Source organism: Leguminivora glycinivorella, chromosome 12 (assembly GCF_023078275.1).
Source record: "Leguminivora glycinivorella isolate SPB_JAAS2020 chromosome 12, LegGlyc_1.1, whole genome shotgun sequence".
Lineage (NCBI taxonomy): Eukaryota > Metazoa > Arthropoda > Insecta > Lepidoptera > Tortricidae > Leguminivora > Leguminivora glycinivorella.
Genome location: NC_062982.1, coordinates 8674333 through 8691364, shown reverse-complemented (window position 1 = coordinate 8691364; position 17032 = coordinate 8674333). Strand labels below are relative to the sequence as shown.

General features: G+C 37.2%; 1 protein-coding gene across 1 annotated transcript in view; it reads right to left on the bottom strand.

Moving 5' to 3' along the window:
• Positions 1 to 1286: 1286 nt before the first annotated feature.
• The window catches only part of LOC125231859 (CYFIP-related Rac1 interactor B), a 55017-nt gene continuing 39271 nt past the window's right edge, over positions 1287 to 17032 (bottom strand). Inside the window, exons 3-4 of the mRNA XM_048137440.1 lie at positions 10774 to 11048; positions 1287 to 1923 (exon numbers count right to left, since the gene is read on the bottom strand). Coding sequence (XP_047993397.1) covers positions 1659 to 1923; positions 10774 to 11048 — 540 coding nt within the window. The 3' untranslated portion in view covers positions 1287 to 1658. The remainder of the gene's footprint in view (positions 1924 to 10773; positions 11049 to 17032) is intronic.

The window sequence follows — 17032 nt, the reverse complement described above, 5'->3', positions numbered from 1 at the left end:
ATATTTTTAAAAGCGATTGTATATATTGTTGGTTTAAAATTATTGTTTTATTATAATAACAATAGGTATAGTTTGACTTAAAGAGTTTTACTTGAAACTATCGGTTGAACGGTACTTAAAAATCTGTGCTTAAAATAGTAATAAATATTGCACACCCAATGTGGTAACGAATTGTAAAATTCCAAGGCATTATTACAGTAAGATAAGTAGAGTAACGTAAATATAAATAATACTTGTTTCTTAATTATCTACATACTCGAATAAGGTAAATGTCCCAGTGACACTACCCTGATTTTTTCACCATCGATTCCGTACGTGAGAAACTGGGGTTGTATTTTAGTGTCAAACGTAGGGACGTTTACCCTACTCCTTAATTTAAAGTTTTAAAAGCTGATTTACAAGATTGCCTCTGACGCTATACATATTGTGACGGTATAACCTTGCATGTGCGGGGTAAGGGGTAAGATTTCTCGAGAATCAATTTCATAGGCGAATTTGCTTTAGAAGCGTTTGTGCTAACCTATGAAATCCTGTCTAAATTCAAGTTTATGTACATGTCTCAAAAATATCGAGTTTTCGACGACGTATATATACCTATTTTGTATTGCGATATCCTTTGAGGTTAAATCCCTTGATTGAGGATACAGTTTGTAAAGAAGTGATTGTATAGGTGTATATCTTAAGATTCGTCAAACAACGAATGTTGCTACTACTATAAATGGTAAAAGGTTACAAAAAGGTGTGGTTATAAAATATCTATTACTGCTTAATCTAACGCGGTTGGCTAGTGTAGTCTACAATGCGCAATGCATAATAGGATGATGGTAAAATTTTCGGTTTCCATTATCTATTTACCACTTTATGCAAAATCTTTAAAAATATGCTGTCTTTGGATGAACCCTGTCAAAATACATTATGCATATTGTGTTTAGTTGATGATACACATAATTGTACCTAAAATCGGATACATTCCTTAAAGGCTGACCTATTATATTTGAGGCTATTGCATTAGAATATAATATGGCTAAATATTGTATTCGTGGTATCACGAGGTATTAAACTCAATATAATTAATCAACTTCAATTTCAAGAATGAGGAGGTTATGTATTCGAGTGTTGTCGACCAGTATTTTCCATTTATAACGTGAGTAATTTAAATAAATAAATATTGGGGACACCTTACACAGATCAACTTAGCCCCAAACTAAGCAAAGCTTGTACTATGAGTGCTAAGCGACGATATACATACTTAAATAGATAAATACATACTTATATACATAGAAAACATCCATGACTCAGGAACAAAACTCTGTGCTCATCACACAAATAAATGCCCTTACCGGGATTCGAACCCAGGACCGCGGCTTAGCAGGCAGGGTCACTACCGACTGAGCCAGACCGGTCGTCGGATTTAGTGCAGAACTTGACAAGGTTCCCCAGACAGTTTGACCCTAAGCGTTCGTTCACACAGCCGCCCTTCATATACCCTTTTTAGAAAATGTATATTGAACGGTGGATTCAGAATAAAATGTTTGGTCTACGACAGCAGTGTGTGAACAAAACGCAGCTAAACTACAGCAACGTAAAGCGCCGATGAGAAATCCCCTAACTTATTGTCTTCATTCCCCACAGCAACATGCAAGGCTGGAATGCTGTCCTCACGCCGCTAGCAGCGTCTTGATGTTCTTCGGTGTCGTCTGGTGGTTGAGATGTTTGGTGGTATACCTGAGGGCGTTGAGCAGAGGCTCGGCCTTGGCCGGGGTTTGCTGCTGGAGGAACTTGACGCAGCCCTTGACGTCGACGGAGGAGGAGCGACAGAAGGCGCCGGAGGGGTGGACCCAGTCGTAGAGAATGATTAGGCCGACCATTACGCGGAGAACTAGGAGCGAGGTTTCTTCGCGGCTGAACTGAGCGACGAGTTTTCTGGAAACAAGAAAAAGTTTGGGTGAAAAAATGCTGGAAACAAAAATCTACAAACTTTGGGTAGAAAAAACGCTGAAACGAGTAGCAGATCGCTCGTGCGTATTGGCACAAGACTTTTTGAACCATTCGGCTAAGCCAGATCTTCGAAAGTCTAAAGTTAACACGGTCGACCGCGCAGCTCCAGGAAATAGAAGGGCTTCTATTTATAAAAGTCTTGCTGAGCCGAACTTGTTAAAGGATTAGATACTCTTTAGATAGTAATTGAGAAAACACTTCGACATAGACGGAAGCGCGAAAACTTTTGCTACAACAGTAATCACAATTCCGGACAACTATTCAAACTTTTGAAACGGTCGATGTCGCTACGTTTTGCCGCAATTATCCGTGTATTCTCAGCTTTAGGATAAGTTTGTTCTAAATTGCGTAAACACTAGTGTAATAAACTGCTCCAGGCTGTGTTTACTCGTTACAGGAATTTACAGCACAATAAAACTATGTACTTATAACGGATTCAGGTCAGCGTATCCCGTACGTGAAGCAAGCGGAAGAATTGATAAGTTTGCTATGCAAAACACGTTCGTTGGCATTCAGTAAAATGGTTTTGATTGTGTACCTTTGTCAAACAAATAATACAGGACAAGTTTGGTTTGAAGGACGAGATACATCAATTTTCTCTTATTATTTGAGCTAGTTCATTTGGGGGTACGGTAGTCCAGTAAAATTATACCCTTCACGAGTTCAGAAAACTTCGTTCGAACCTTTTGACAGCAAATAAGATAATCATAATTTAATATGGGAATGGAATACCTAGCATAAGCATAGCCCAAGGTGTCCACTTCACGGTACAACTTTTGAAAGTTGCAACAGTTCTTAAGCTATTCGCGCAATTAAAAAAAAGGATTTGTGGGCGCGTAAACATGTGGCCAATCAGCATATCGTACTTAATTATCTAATCTCTTTCATTGTAGCACACATATGGAATAGCGACTGGCTACTAAACGGGTAGCCATATACCTAATTTAAATTCAAGCACAAATAAAGTAACGATTTCAATAAAGGAAGCGTAAACCTAATCTGATGGACGATGTGACCCGTCAAGTACCTACTGACTGCTCAATAGACAGATGTTTATTGGTCGTTCGCTACAAATGCTACAATTGAATCATAAGTAGAACCACGCAGAGTCTAATAATAGGATTAGAGGCCGTGACACAATTAAGATTTTTTACGTAGCAATTAAAGAACTTGTTTAATTTGCTATCATGAATTTTAGAGAAAAATTGAAATTTAAAAAATGAAAAATAGAAAATAGATATTCAATGAAGGAATGACGAGTCTGGTTTTAACTATTGTCATTTAACGGACAATATTATTGAATTCACTATTTTAAACAGTGAGTCAAACTCAATCCAAGCGGTTTGCTTATGAAATTAATTGATAAGAAGCGGATAGTGATAATAATAGCAGGGAGGTCCGGCAGCAAATATAACTTATCTATTTCAAAGTAGAAGTAGGTATGTAGGTACTATTTAGTTCAATCATGACGTATTCCTACTGAGGTAAAGTACCGAAGTCGCTCTTAAAAGAAATCAAATGGCATCAGTCTTTGTAAGTTAGTCCAGACTCCAGTCAATGTCAATCAAACAAGCGCGAGTGGAAACTCTTGTTATAAGTATCCAATCAGGGTGGCTAGCCGAATGGCACAATCGCTCACGAAACGCTCACGAAACGAAGCGCTAGTAGATATCTATCTCTATCGCGCTTGCGTATTGGCGCGACAGAGCCAGCGGCGTATCGCTTTCGTTTGGCGTCGGAGAAATGCCATTCGGCTACGGGGCCAGATCTCGGTGAAACTTGCAACAAATCGGATGCGATTTTCGAAAAGTTGTGTCGAAAAATGCTATGTTGCAAGGTTAGTGGAAGAGATCCATCAGTCTACAGTTTATAGAATATAGAATCTAGCATGAACCAGTCACCGAAACTACCAGCGAACATTATTATTCACAGCGTACATCGCATTGTCACTTTCAATGGTTGGTGCCCGGTAAGGAAGCGGACAATCAAGCGAGGGGCGACGCGAAATGCGTCAGGAGCGTTTGATATTTGATGGTCAAATTTAAGGTGAAGTGGCCCACGGATTACCAGTTCGATGGATGGTGTTAATCATTCGCCACTGTTCATTTTGCGACTATTCAATTGGTCGGGCAGGTTAAATATGGTCCAGCGAAGTGGTAGTATTACTATCGGCCACTTTAGTCACATTGGAGAATTGTATTTCTTGATGTATTTTATGTCGTTATTCATAAACGCCTGGCAAAACTAACAAGCCGTTGATAATTGCTTGTTTCTATTCATAATTTTGTTATTTGTGTTTGTTTAATGGGCGATAAAATTAGCAGGGGGCTGTTAAGTTTTAACATGAATAAAGGGGGTTAGTACCTAAGTATTAAAACATTTTATCTGAGCAACAAGATTAGGAAAAACTCGCAACTCAACTCGTTGTCCCTTTCATCATCTCATCATCCTTTGCTTTTTTTTATAGAGAAACTTCAGACTGACCAAATACCTACAGCACACGTGTCACACGTATATTATTTACTCTATGAGTATACAGATTTTCAGAACGAAGTTGGTAAAATAAGCTCGCATTCAAGACAGTTGTTAAAGCTAGTTAATAAACAGATGAAAAGGAGACACAAAGGGCTTCAGTTGGAAATGAATCAAAACAAGAGTACAAGTTTTTAAAAAATAAAATAAGCATTCATATTTGTATAGTCAAGTTTTACACTGGTCAAAAAGAGAAATAAAAAAACAAAGTGTGATGTAAAGCTGAATTTTTGGTATGTTATTTGGGGTCCTTGGAGGAATGTAGGACTATATTTTGCAAGCAAAAAAATGGTGTGCTAACTTCGTAATTTAAAAAAAAAAGTAAAAAATCAGACTTTTTTTGGTATTTGCCGTTTTATTAAAAAACTATGCATTTTTGGTCAAAAGTTGCTTTGTAATGTTGAAAGCGCATTAAATTCCAAACAGTTTGACATCTTTTTTATCAATGTCCGTCAAATATTTTTTGAGATATGAAGCGTCAAAAAAAGAACATTTTTCCCCTTTCTATGAAAATATTCCTTTTGCTAATATTTTGAGACAGATATCAGCAAAACAACTCAGGCTATTACATAAAATGTAGAAAATTTCACTAGCTTTCATTTAAGACCAAAAGTGTGCCAGTTATTTAAAAACCGGCCAAGAGCGTGTCGGGCCACGCTCAGTGTAGGGTTCCGTAGTTTTCCGTATTTTTCTCAAAAACTACTGAACCTATCATGTTCAAAACAATTTTCCTAGAAAGTCTTTATAAAGTTATTTTTTTCATATTTTTTAAACATATGGTTCAAAAGTTAGAGGGGGGGGACGCACTTTTTTTTCCTTTAGGAGCGATTATTTCCGAAAATATGAATATTATCAAAAAACCCTTATTCATTTTTAAATACCTATCCAACAATATATCACACGTTGGGGTTGAAATGAAAATAAATATCAGCCCCCACTTTACATGTAGGGGGGGTACCCTAATAAAACATTTTTTTCCATTTTTTATTTTTGCACTTTGTTGGCGTTATTGATATACATATTGGTACCAAATTTCAGCTTTCTAGTGCTAACGGTTACTGAGCTGAGATTATCCGCGGACGGACGGACGGACGGACGGACGGACGGACAGACAGACAGACAGACATGGCGAAACTATAAGGGTTCCTAGTTGACTACGGAACCCTAAAAAATAGGATTATATCGTAAGTCTAGTATAACTGGATCAGAAATAATCGGTGGATGGTAATGGCATAGTTTACATATATTTACAGGAGGTGTAGCGGAGAATAAATTATTATTATTTGGGGGCTGTTCAAGTATTACTCAGACACATATTTGCGTATATCAAATCAACATTTATTTAGTAAGTTAAATTTACGGTCAAAAAGACCTCAGGATCGCCGCTTGGCGGAAAAAAATATTTACGAGTAGAAAACCCTCATTAATTGAATCAGATTGTTCCGAAATTGTTCTTGTACGGACTGGTTTTTAAAGCATATCACTGAGGGTCAATAACATCGAATTCGATGCAATCTCACGAGCGTTGTCGTGGACGTGCCCGAATCATAGTATTCTCCGTTTAACGAAATATCAGTACATAGTATGTGTTGTATTGCACGCGCAGGTCTCTCACCGCCGCGCAGGTGTAGTCGGACCATAACTCGACAGTATACAATACACGCTTGTACAAAAACTGAGGAACAGCTGTCTTTTTACGCTGTCACTAGTTCACTACATTTGGCGAATCTTCTAGCCAACATGTTTGCCCTTACTGCGGTGGCTCGCCTCTGCCTTTCTATGTCTTCCTGGTCTTTTAAACTGGACAAGATGTGACCAAGATATTTGACTTCGTGGACTCTCCGCAATTTAACTCCATCAAGCAAAAGAGGTGGTACATGTGTGGGCATATTGTGCTGCCTCCATGAGCATAAATTCAGACTTGTCCGGATTGTATGGCGTATCTCTCGCATTCTGCAAGTATCTTACGCATAGCTCCCACAGATGGTGCTAGTAGGACCATATCGTCTGCATATGCGATGTGATTTATCATTTGCCCATTGATGGAGCAGCCAACCTCGGTACTGGTCAAAGCCTGCGACAGCCCATCCATGTACACGCTGAAGAGAGCCGGAGACATACTGCCTCCTTGTCTCACGCCACAGTTTAGCCCGCTGGCTGTGGACAGAGTTGACTTCCATCTTACTACGTTCTTCTGCTGGGAATACCACTTCTCCAGTATCTTAATAATTGGCGTGGGCGCTTTCCGTTCCCCTAGTTTATTCCACAGCAATTGGTGGTCAAATACAACTCAAGTGGACTTTCTATCACTACAGTTGTGCCATCAAGATGCAGAACCAGGACCCTCAAAAAGGAAAATGTAAAAGGAAAATGTAGTGTGAGTGTGGCCTGTCACACTACAATGTAACTAATTCTGTTTTATTTTTCTAGTTTACTAAACTTCAAAATTTTACTGTATTTTATTTCTTCATTAGTAATAGTCAAATCGATGCAAAGTTAGCTTAGACAATTTTTAGATATCAAAGAAATTAAGATCGAATAGATAGCACTTTCAACCTAAAACTTTTAGCGTAAACTATTTTACCTTAACCAATCTACCAGACTCTTGGCTTCTCTATTTATAGATTTTTTTTTGTTTACCAAAGTAACCATTCGTCTTACTGACCTTTATTTGCACTAAAACTAAAGCAAAATAAATTTTATACAATGTTATATTGCAATATATATCATATCATGAAGTATTTTGCAGATATTTGTCCAAAAATATTGGCAAAACGCTACATTTTATACTTATAAATGCGTCAAAAATTAACCTTTTTTGACGCTTCATATCTCGAAAACTATTTGACGGACATTGATAAAAAAGGTGTCAAACTGTTTAAAATTTAATGCGCTTTCAACATTACAAAGCAACTTTTGACCAAAAACGCATAGTTTTTTAATAAAAAAATAAAAACCAAAAAAAGTCCGATTTTTTTACTTTTTTTTTTAAATTACGAAGTTAGCACACTTTTTTTTTGCTTGCAAAATATAGTCTTACATTCCCCCAAGGACTCCAAATAACATACCAAAAATCCAGCTTTACATCACACTTTGTTTTTTTAGCCGATTTTCATGTAAGATTTGACCGGTGTATTTATTCGCAATGACTATAAAATGTAAGCATAAGTAGACGGGAATAGATCTTAGGGCAAGTGGATCCACGCAAAGTGACCACACGAATGATTCACACTAGTTCAAAATATTGTATGAGTGGCCATTGAAATACATTTTCCTGGAATCGCGTCAGTGGTTATAAAAACTCGTACGCTAAATTAAAGTGATCACTTAAACATGTGATTCAGAAGTCCAAATTTAACAGCAAAAACAGGATTCCCGCAGGATTATATTTAGAGCAAGGAAATGCCAAATGACATGAACATACGGTTCGGATAAATCGTGCGATTGAAGCAAGGTATGAGTCAGCGGCAAACATACCAAAGTTAGTCTACACGAATAATTTAATGCTCAAATGATACATACAATTTATTGAAAACTGTAAATCCAATAGAGGCTACGATATCTTGGCACGTTGAATTGTATTTACGAGTACGGCGTAAAGCGAAATGGTAAGAAACTTCGTCTAAAAGTTATTTCTAGGGAATTTATGGGCTCCATAATAGAGGTTCAGCACGAGTACGAACATTGCATCAGTAAAACGTAGACGATAGATATTTGTCTAGCATAGAAATGTTATTCGAAAAATTTATTCTTGTTTTATGTTTCTATCGTATCCCACAGTCGACGACGACGAAACCCAAGGGAGAAAATGGGTGGCGAAATTCTAAACTTAGAATTTATTAATTTCATATGTGGTTATCCATACTAATATTATAAAAGAGGAAAGTGTGTGTCTGTTTGTTTGTCCGTCTTTCACGCCAAAACGGAGCGACGAATTGACGTGATTTTTTAAGTGGAGATAGTTGAAGGGATGTCTCTTTCTAGTCTTTCTAACCCCTCACTTCCCTAAAATGGGTGGTGGAAGTTTGTATGGAGCTTTCCGCAATTTTAGAATTGAACGCGAGCGATGCCGCGGGCAAATGCTAGTGTCATATAAATAAGGAAGGTCAATCAGGATAACTTTAGTATTATGTTCTGCTTTAATGAGTCTTTGAAAGTTATCCATTATAAGCGTGCCTCTAAATTGCACGCGACCGCCGCGCCGGGACTTCAATTTCACTGCATCGTTTTTGGCACCGACCTACATCATATCAGTGACAGCCGAATTATCAATGTCTTTGTGTTAAAGATAGCGGCTCGGGCATATCGATATCGCGGACGAGTAACTCGACCCGGTGTAATAAATACGCCCTTGCCGTGGCAAATGCTTGTACTATAATATATGCAGTTAGCAAATCAGGTTTGCAGGAGAAACCTGAGATTTATGGGCTATTGTTTGAGAAGCTGGTTTATGCGGCGTAAGGGCGATTATGCGCTAGGCTTGTGTTGGCATCCAAGGACATGTAGAGAGATTTTCGAAATTAAATAATAGAAGACAAAAACAAGAACAGGGATTTGCGGATGCAACGATTTAGCGGAATGATATTGGGATCTATCGTAGAGTTCTCGTCTGCAATGCTAGACAATCTTAAGATCTTAAGCCTGTTTACCGGTTGCCCGAAGTGTCAATATATGGGCATCCAATAGGAAGTAAATTTGAACATATTATAGGGCGACAACCTCGACACCATGCGTTCGACCAGAGGGCTTAGTCAAACCTATCTGCTGTCCCGAAATATGCATAGTTGTTAATGTTCCTAAGGTCTCATTATACTGGCCAAGAATACTTACAGACTGCGCTGTGGTACCCGATGGATTACAAGTATAGTATAAATTTTCTGAGATGAACTTTTCGGTTTTGTCCTAATCTGTTAAACAAAGGCCTTTGTTTCTATTATTCGCGGTGGTTAGCTCCCGTTTCCACAGCACGTGCTAAAGTCTCAGTGTAGTTAAAAAGCAACTATCATGATAGCAATAAGGTTCAAATTTATTAAACAGTTTGCAGTGTGCAGGTAACTTTTTTTGAAGATGACAAAACGTGTTATCTCCGAAAGGGCTTTTTATGGATTTGAACCTTATTGCTATCATGATAGTTGCTTTTTAACTACACTGAGACTATAGCACGTACCGTTTAAACGGGAGCTAACCGCAGCGAATAATAGAAACAAAGGCCTTTGTTTAACAGATTAGGGCAAAAGCGAAAAGTGCATCTCAGAAAATTCATACTATACACGCGTCCTGACCGTGACCCATCAAGAGTAAATTGAAACCAAAGTGAAGGGTACTTGACATCAGATTTTCTTATTTGTATTGAGTGTAATATTTCCGCCTAAACGTTAGCACTTGGTAACGTATTGAATTTTGTTATGTTATATTTCAATATAACCTGAAAAGTGACACTAGTTATAGTTTTTGGCAGTAATATTTCAAGAACTGACTGGTCGCCGCCGACAGTACCTTGGCTTGAGCGTACTTGACGAGCTGTTTGCGATTTAGCACTTAATCCATACTAATATTATAAATGGGAAAGTGTGTGCGTTTGTTTGTCCGTCTTTCACGGCAAAACGGAGCGACGAATTGACGTGATTTTTTAAGTAGAGATAGTTGAAGGGCTGAAAAGTGACATAGGCTATTTTTTGTCTCTTTCTAACGCGAGCGAAGCCGCGCGCAAAAGCAAGTTAATAATAAGACAGCTTCTGTTTCTATTTTAAACAATATACTTTCGGGTTTTCTAACATCCTTAAGCACACTTTAGCCATTGTGCTGAGCGTCTCTGTAGTGTTCTCCAAATCCTGTTGATTGTCGTTGACGAACTGACTGGTAGCCTCTGATAGAACTTTGAGAATCGGCGAGGCTTGAGCGTAGAACAGCGATAGCCGAGTTGCGATTTATGACCTGATGTTGCATAGAAGCTAGGCCTAGTTTATGCTACTTAAAAATTTATTAAGAATGAATGGTACTTACGGGTTTTCTAACATCCTTAAGCACACTTTAGCCATTGTACTAAGCGTCTCTGTAGTGTTCTCCAAATCCTGCTGATTATCGTTCACGAACTGACTGGTAGCCTCTGATAGAACTTTGAGAATCGGTGTGGCTTGAGCGTAGAACAGCGACAGCCGAGTTGCGATTTCTGACCTGATGTTGCATAGAAGCTAGGCCTAGTTTATGCTACTTAAAAATTTATTAAGAATGAATGGTACTTACGGGTTTTCTAACATCCTTAAGCACACTTTAGCCATTGTGCTAAGCGTCTCTGTAGTGTTCTCCAAATCCTGCTGATTATCGTTCACGAACTGACTGGTAGCCTCTGAAAGAACTTTGAGCATCGGCGTGGCTTGAGCATAGAACAGCGACATTCTATTGGCTATTTCTGCGCTGATGTTGGTTTCGTCGGGAGGTAGGTCTGGGTTGATGAGGCCGCCTCGAGAGACGCTGCGGCGGTAGTAGCTGAAGTCGTTTTGGATCGCTGGCGTTTTCATCTGGAACAAAAGAATGGTTGTAAAGATTATTTTAGTAGGTATGACAGAGGTTAGCATGCAAACTTCAAATCCTTCAAAGAATGAAGAGGATATTGACATTGACCGTTTAAAGGACAAATGCACATTGCCCTCAACAAAACGTGAGTTTCTACACACAGAACTGAGTAAATGGTATTTTTATAAACCGACAATAACATATCTTCTTTATATAACTTTACTGACATGTGGGTTCTTTTCTTTTATGTAAAAAACATAACATACAAATATTTGTCTAATTGTTATCTTTCTTTACACAACGTAAACATGCAGATGTAAGTAGGTATGTAAATGTTGATATTGTCTGAGTTACAACAATGCCAAGTAAGAATTCTATTGTGTTCGATCGTCCAATGGATTAAAAATATTAATCTTTTATTTTTCAATACTGAATACTTTACCTAACTACTCATTAAGCTAGGTATAACATAAATAAATATTACAGGACTATCTTACAATAAACTGAGCAAGCCGGTAAGCTGAAGAAGGCTAGTGTTGCGGGAAATCAGACAACAGCAACAACTTGTGCTCATTTGATTCATTGTGGATTCGAATGTGAACCAAGGACCATCGGCTTACCAGCCAGGATCACTTCACAGTTGTCTAGAGAGATCGGTAGGTAGGTTGTTTTCGCACAGATTCTTTCGAAATAAGGCGAGTACATATTTTACGTTTTTTTTTTGGCGTCTGACGGTAGCCAGTCGCCTTACTCAGTTTAGGAAAGTGAAAACAACGGTTTTATAAAGTAGCTGTTGCTGTGACAGCTTACTCTTCCAAGATTTCAAGTGCCTACTTTTTATTTATTTTGGTAATCAAGCGGCTGTAGGTAACTTCTACTGCTGATTCTTAATACACATATTAGTGTTTCCTATACGCATGTGCTGTGGAACATGATCTGACCACATTCTTGGTATAAAATATTCAAAGTTACGACACCATTGTATTATAATCCGATATTTTAAGACCATATTTGTCTACTTATTTACTGGTTACAATAATCGTGTGGGTTACACTGGATTAACTGGTCTTTGGGCCTTTCGGTGGGTGGATGTGGGTAGACTTGATTGATCGATGTAATTGTGCATTGTACACATTTTATTGTTCGCTAAAATATGCCCTTGTAGGTAAATAATAAATGATGTACAAAAGAATAGCATAATCATGATCTAAACTTATTTCTTTGTGATGTGAAATTATTTGGTACCTTGAGTATCTGATTTTAAAATGGTTAAACATAGAAAAGGAGTTGATAATTGCTAAACACCTAATTATTGTCATCATTTTCTGCCGTATAAATAAATCAATAAAAAACTTAAGTAAATAGTTTTAGTTTTAGTTAGATTTCTAGACTATGTTTTCCAGAATGATAGTTATGCTTTTCGTTGCAAGGTACGGTATTTGCACAAAAAATTAGTTGGCAAGGTCCTAGTTGTAATGAAGCTATGTACAAGTAAAGCAATTACACCTAATAAGTTATTTGGTAAATACACATTATACCTACACACAATGCTTTACTCTGATGATGTAATTACAATACAAACAATAATATTGATTTAGAATATTTAGACAGATTGAATTGACACTAACAAGCATTTAGATTATTGTATTGTATTAGTCAACAAACTCACGATCACGAGACAAACATTAGTCATCAAAACATGGCAAAGTAAACTATAGTCAGACTAAGCGAAATTGGCAACAATTTTGATAGCCTCGTCTGTACAATCGAGTTTATAGATGTGTGTACATTTTTTCACCTTAACTCGTTGCAATAAGGTGAAAAATGAACACATATCTATGAACTCGTCGGGCCAGTTGCATAAACCAGAGTTAACAGACAGTCAGACACGTCAACGTCACACAGCAGAAGTCTATGGAGATTCCCATACAACTTACAAATTGTTCCTAGTCGAGATTTGACCCGCTGTACCTTACGCAAAAATTCGGTACCTAAGGGACGGACGGTTTGGTGCTACCGACCCCTAACTAAACGTTATACTCTTAATTAAATGGACATTTGACGTTTAAAACAACACTCGGCTGTCAAAGTCCAACTTGGCTTGGCATGACTGTATCATCAGCGAATTGTAGAAAGTCGGCCTTCTTCTGACCTTGCCTTAGTCACACTTATTACCCCATGAAAATTCGAAGGTTTTTGCAGGGTTTTCTTTTGGCGGAAACACGTTTAGTTTACTTTGGGGGAACGTGCGGGATTTGATTCGTAATTCATTGGCTTCGATTTAGCTACGCTTGGTAAGATGTTTTGTTTGTTCTTTTTTTCACTAAATGCTCAGTTGGAATAATAGAAAAGTGTTTTTTGGAGCGGCGTCAAAGAAAAACAATATCTTTTAGAAGTCAACAAAACTCCACCTATCTATACATTTAGGTATGTTGAAATATAAAATAACTATGAAGTCGAAGTCTTTTTTTAAATTGAATCGTAACTGTTTAGAACAGTTAAAATTCGTATACTCTAAGGTTCAATTTAGTTGTATACTATCTAATGGATAATTATTACAGTTCTTTAATAACAGTTCACCTCATCTATTTACTATCACCCTTTATTTACTTCACAGATGAAAGCGTCAGAACGCTTCAATAGACATTCAAAATGATTGCAGAATTTTGCCTTTGTTTCGTTTAACCCACGAGTTAAATAAATTGAATACCTATAACAATCCAACTGAATAGGAGCTAGAATTGCAGAGCCAGTTCAAGATAAGTTGACAACGATTTTAACAGCGTCACCAGTGAAAATGATGATATTTTAAAAGTCAAGACCGCCAAGCTGAAATGGGACTGGGCAGGCCATGTTTGCCGTCTGCATCCACAGAGGTGGGCTAAAGTAGCCACAGTATGGATGCCGCAAAACGGACGAGGATCTGGAAGGCCCAGGCGGAGATGGCGGGATGACCTGGACGTGTATCTCAACAACTGGCCGGGGAGGCCTTTGCCCAGCAGTGGGACACAATATAGGCTTGTAATAAAATAAATTTAAAAGTCAAACTTTGATGAAATTATGACGTTTATTCACCTAACTCTTGCAGAGGCGAGACTGTCAAAATCGCTACTATTGGGTAATTTTATTTATATTGGCCTGACTATATTTGTTTTGTTAAAGGTGATAATAATGTAATGAAATAACAAATCTTTAAACATGTCATGCACTGGTAGACACATTAGCGAAGTCAAAAGTTGTGAAAAATAGGCAAACTACGAAATACAACCTCCAATTTATGTAAATTAATAATTACTAAATTAACTTAAAACAAAGGTGCTCTAACTTTTTGGTAAAATATGCAAATTTAAACTCAAATTGAAAGTTAGTCTTGTCTATGCGAACCTCAGTTTGGGAAGTTGGTTGGAAACATAATATTTATTTTGGGCATCCTGCCCCAGAGGAGTGATTTGAGGGAAAACTGCGAGGTCAACTGTAATGAGTAAGTTGAGTTTGATTTCTTATGTAGGAGTTAAAAGTAGTATGTTTTAACAAGTCAATTGAAAAACCATGTGGTTTTCCTGACATATATACCTAAACTACTTATTTTACATCAAAACTGGCCTAAAGCTAACATCAAAACGTCGTCGTCATTTTGGCTCTCTATTGGTCTTGTATTGGTAATATAAGTAGAGACTATAAGCGATATAGACTAGACTGTGTTGAGTGCAAGTTCATTTACAACTACGTAAGTATGTAGTTCATATATTGTCTTCACATCACATACGATTAGATTAGGTAAGTTAGGTTTTTTAACTCTTTAATTATGTTTGACTTAATGAATGATCATTAATCGATGAGACAGACACACCTTTCATTAGAAAAACGATCCAAACAGGAAGCACGGCTTAATATCGAAAAGAGAAGTTTTCAAATGCAGATGCTTCCTCCTATCTTGACATGAGTCAGGGAGCAACGACTTTATGGCAGGGTCAGATGCCCACATTACTGATTGCCATTTGTTCAGATAAAGCTATGTGTATTTATAATAGAATCAGAAGGTGATGATGTCAACGAACACCACACACCTTCTGATTCTAGATGCGTCAGATGCTTTATTTGCCTAATATAGTAAGGTACATCAACTTTGAATCCTAGGCCACTCTAGAACTCTGTCTTTAGTTCTAACTTTTTTTAGTTCAAGCTCTAACGCCTCTAACTCGTGTTTAGGGGTTCTTAAAATTCCTAGTAGCTCTAAGTTTTTTTTTATCTAACCTATAATGTCCCACTTGGGCAAAACTTCACGGCTCTGTGCATGCTCTCGCAGTGTCCAGGTCTTTCCGCCATCTCATCTTTGGTCTACCTCGGTCTCTGGTAATTAAATTCATAATTCACTTGTCTATTTTTAACTAATTTTCTAATGTAGTACTATGAAATGAAATAACTGCGATTTAAACGGCTATCGAAACTACCAAAACTGATTTCAATTTCATACGTAATTTTAGACAAATGAGCTCATTTATGAAGTCCTTTGTTATGTTTACACTTGAACTACACTGACAATTGAATGTCAATAACCTATCAGCTCTGATTATTATAAATAATTAAAGATAAATCTATGGAAGTGTTGTGGGGACCTAGGTCAAAATTAACTATAGGTACTTAACTATCTATTGGAAATAAATCTATACATATCAACAATAAAAGTAAAAACAATATGTATAAAATCCATCTGATTTGCCAGATAGTCGAAAACTCGAAAATGCCTGCTTTGACCGAACTATAACAATAACTAAATCCAAATCGGTTCATCCGTTAGGGAGCTACGATGCCACAGACAGACACACACACACAGACAGACGGAACGACAGATAGACAGACACGTCATACTTATAACACTCCGTCGTTTTTGCGTCGGCGGTTAAAAACTTATAACACCCCGTCGTTTTTGCATCGGGGGTTAAAAAAAAACCTAATAGTACAGTCAAGTGCAAAAATACGTATATCGAAATAATCGTCTCATAAATATGGTACTACGCTCTTATTACACCGGACTAAGATGCTATGGCACATATTTTTGAGTAAGATGTGTACACTCATATTTTTACACTTGACTGTACATAATGATTAGTCACCTCATGTATCATATAGTTAACATAAAGTGTACCCAAAATAAGTTATTATGCGCAAGAATAAATATAAATAGCCTTATAAATATAGTGTGATAAGTTTGTCTACAGTAGCGTTATCAATCACTTAGCAAATTGTCGACATTATTTACTTTCGCGCTGAAATACTGCAAGATTTACGAAAATATATGTACTGAGATACTATAGCGGTGGCAGAATGAGTGAAGATTTTGTGGATAGAATAGAACAAGCAGTAGCATTGCTTGCTCATAATCATAACACAATTTTTGATGTACATTTTATTAGCAAAAGATAATGTGGAGTGTTTATCATATGCAAATCTAAATTTTATTATGATTTAATCCTTTACATTACAGTCATATTATGATGTAATGTATGCAAGTACTTAAACGCAAACCAATTAGGTAGCTCGCACCAAAATTCAACAACAATTCTATTCATAATACCACAATAGAAGCAATATTCACCCGAGTGAATCCTAACAGAAGCACTTGTAAACAACAATAAAATATACATGTAAATAAGGATAGTCAGCTAGTTCGCAGTCCTTTCAACATAAAGAATCCTACAATGCGGCTTTATTGTAGTTTATAACAATATTCAATTGTAGTAGTAATCCCTTTATTGTGTACAACAGCTTTATAGGTACAATTGTGTCAGTAGCCATCGGAAATATCAGTGTTGCTGACCGATATCTTTTAAAAATGCGGCCAATGGCCATCTTTCTCAATTACCTACTATATTTAAGGCATAATACGTGACAGAGATAGAGGACCGCAAATTCGCAATGTTCGCGATAGGTCATTCGGCTTAAATATATACATTACGTATTTGTGTATATTCTCAAATCAGTAGAGTGA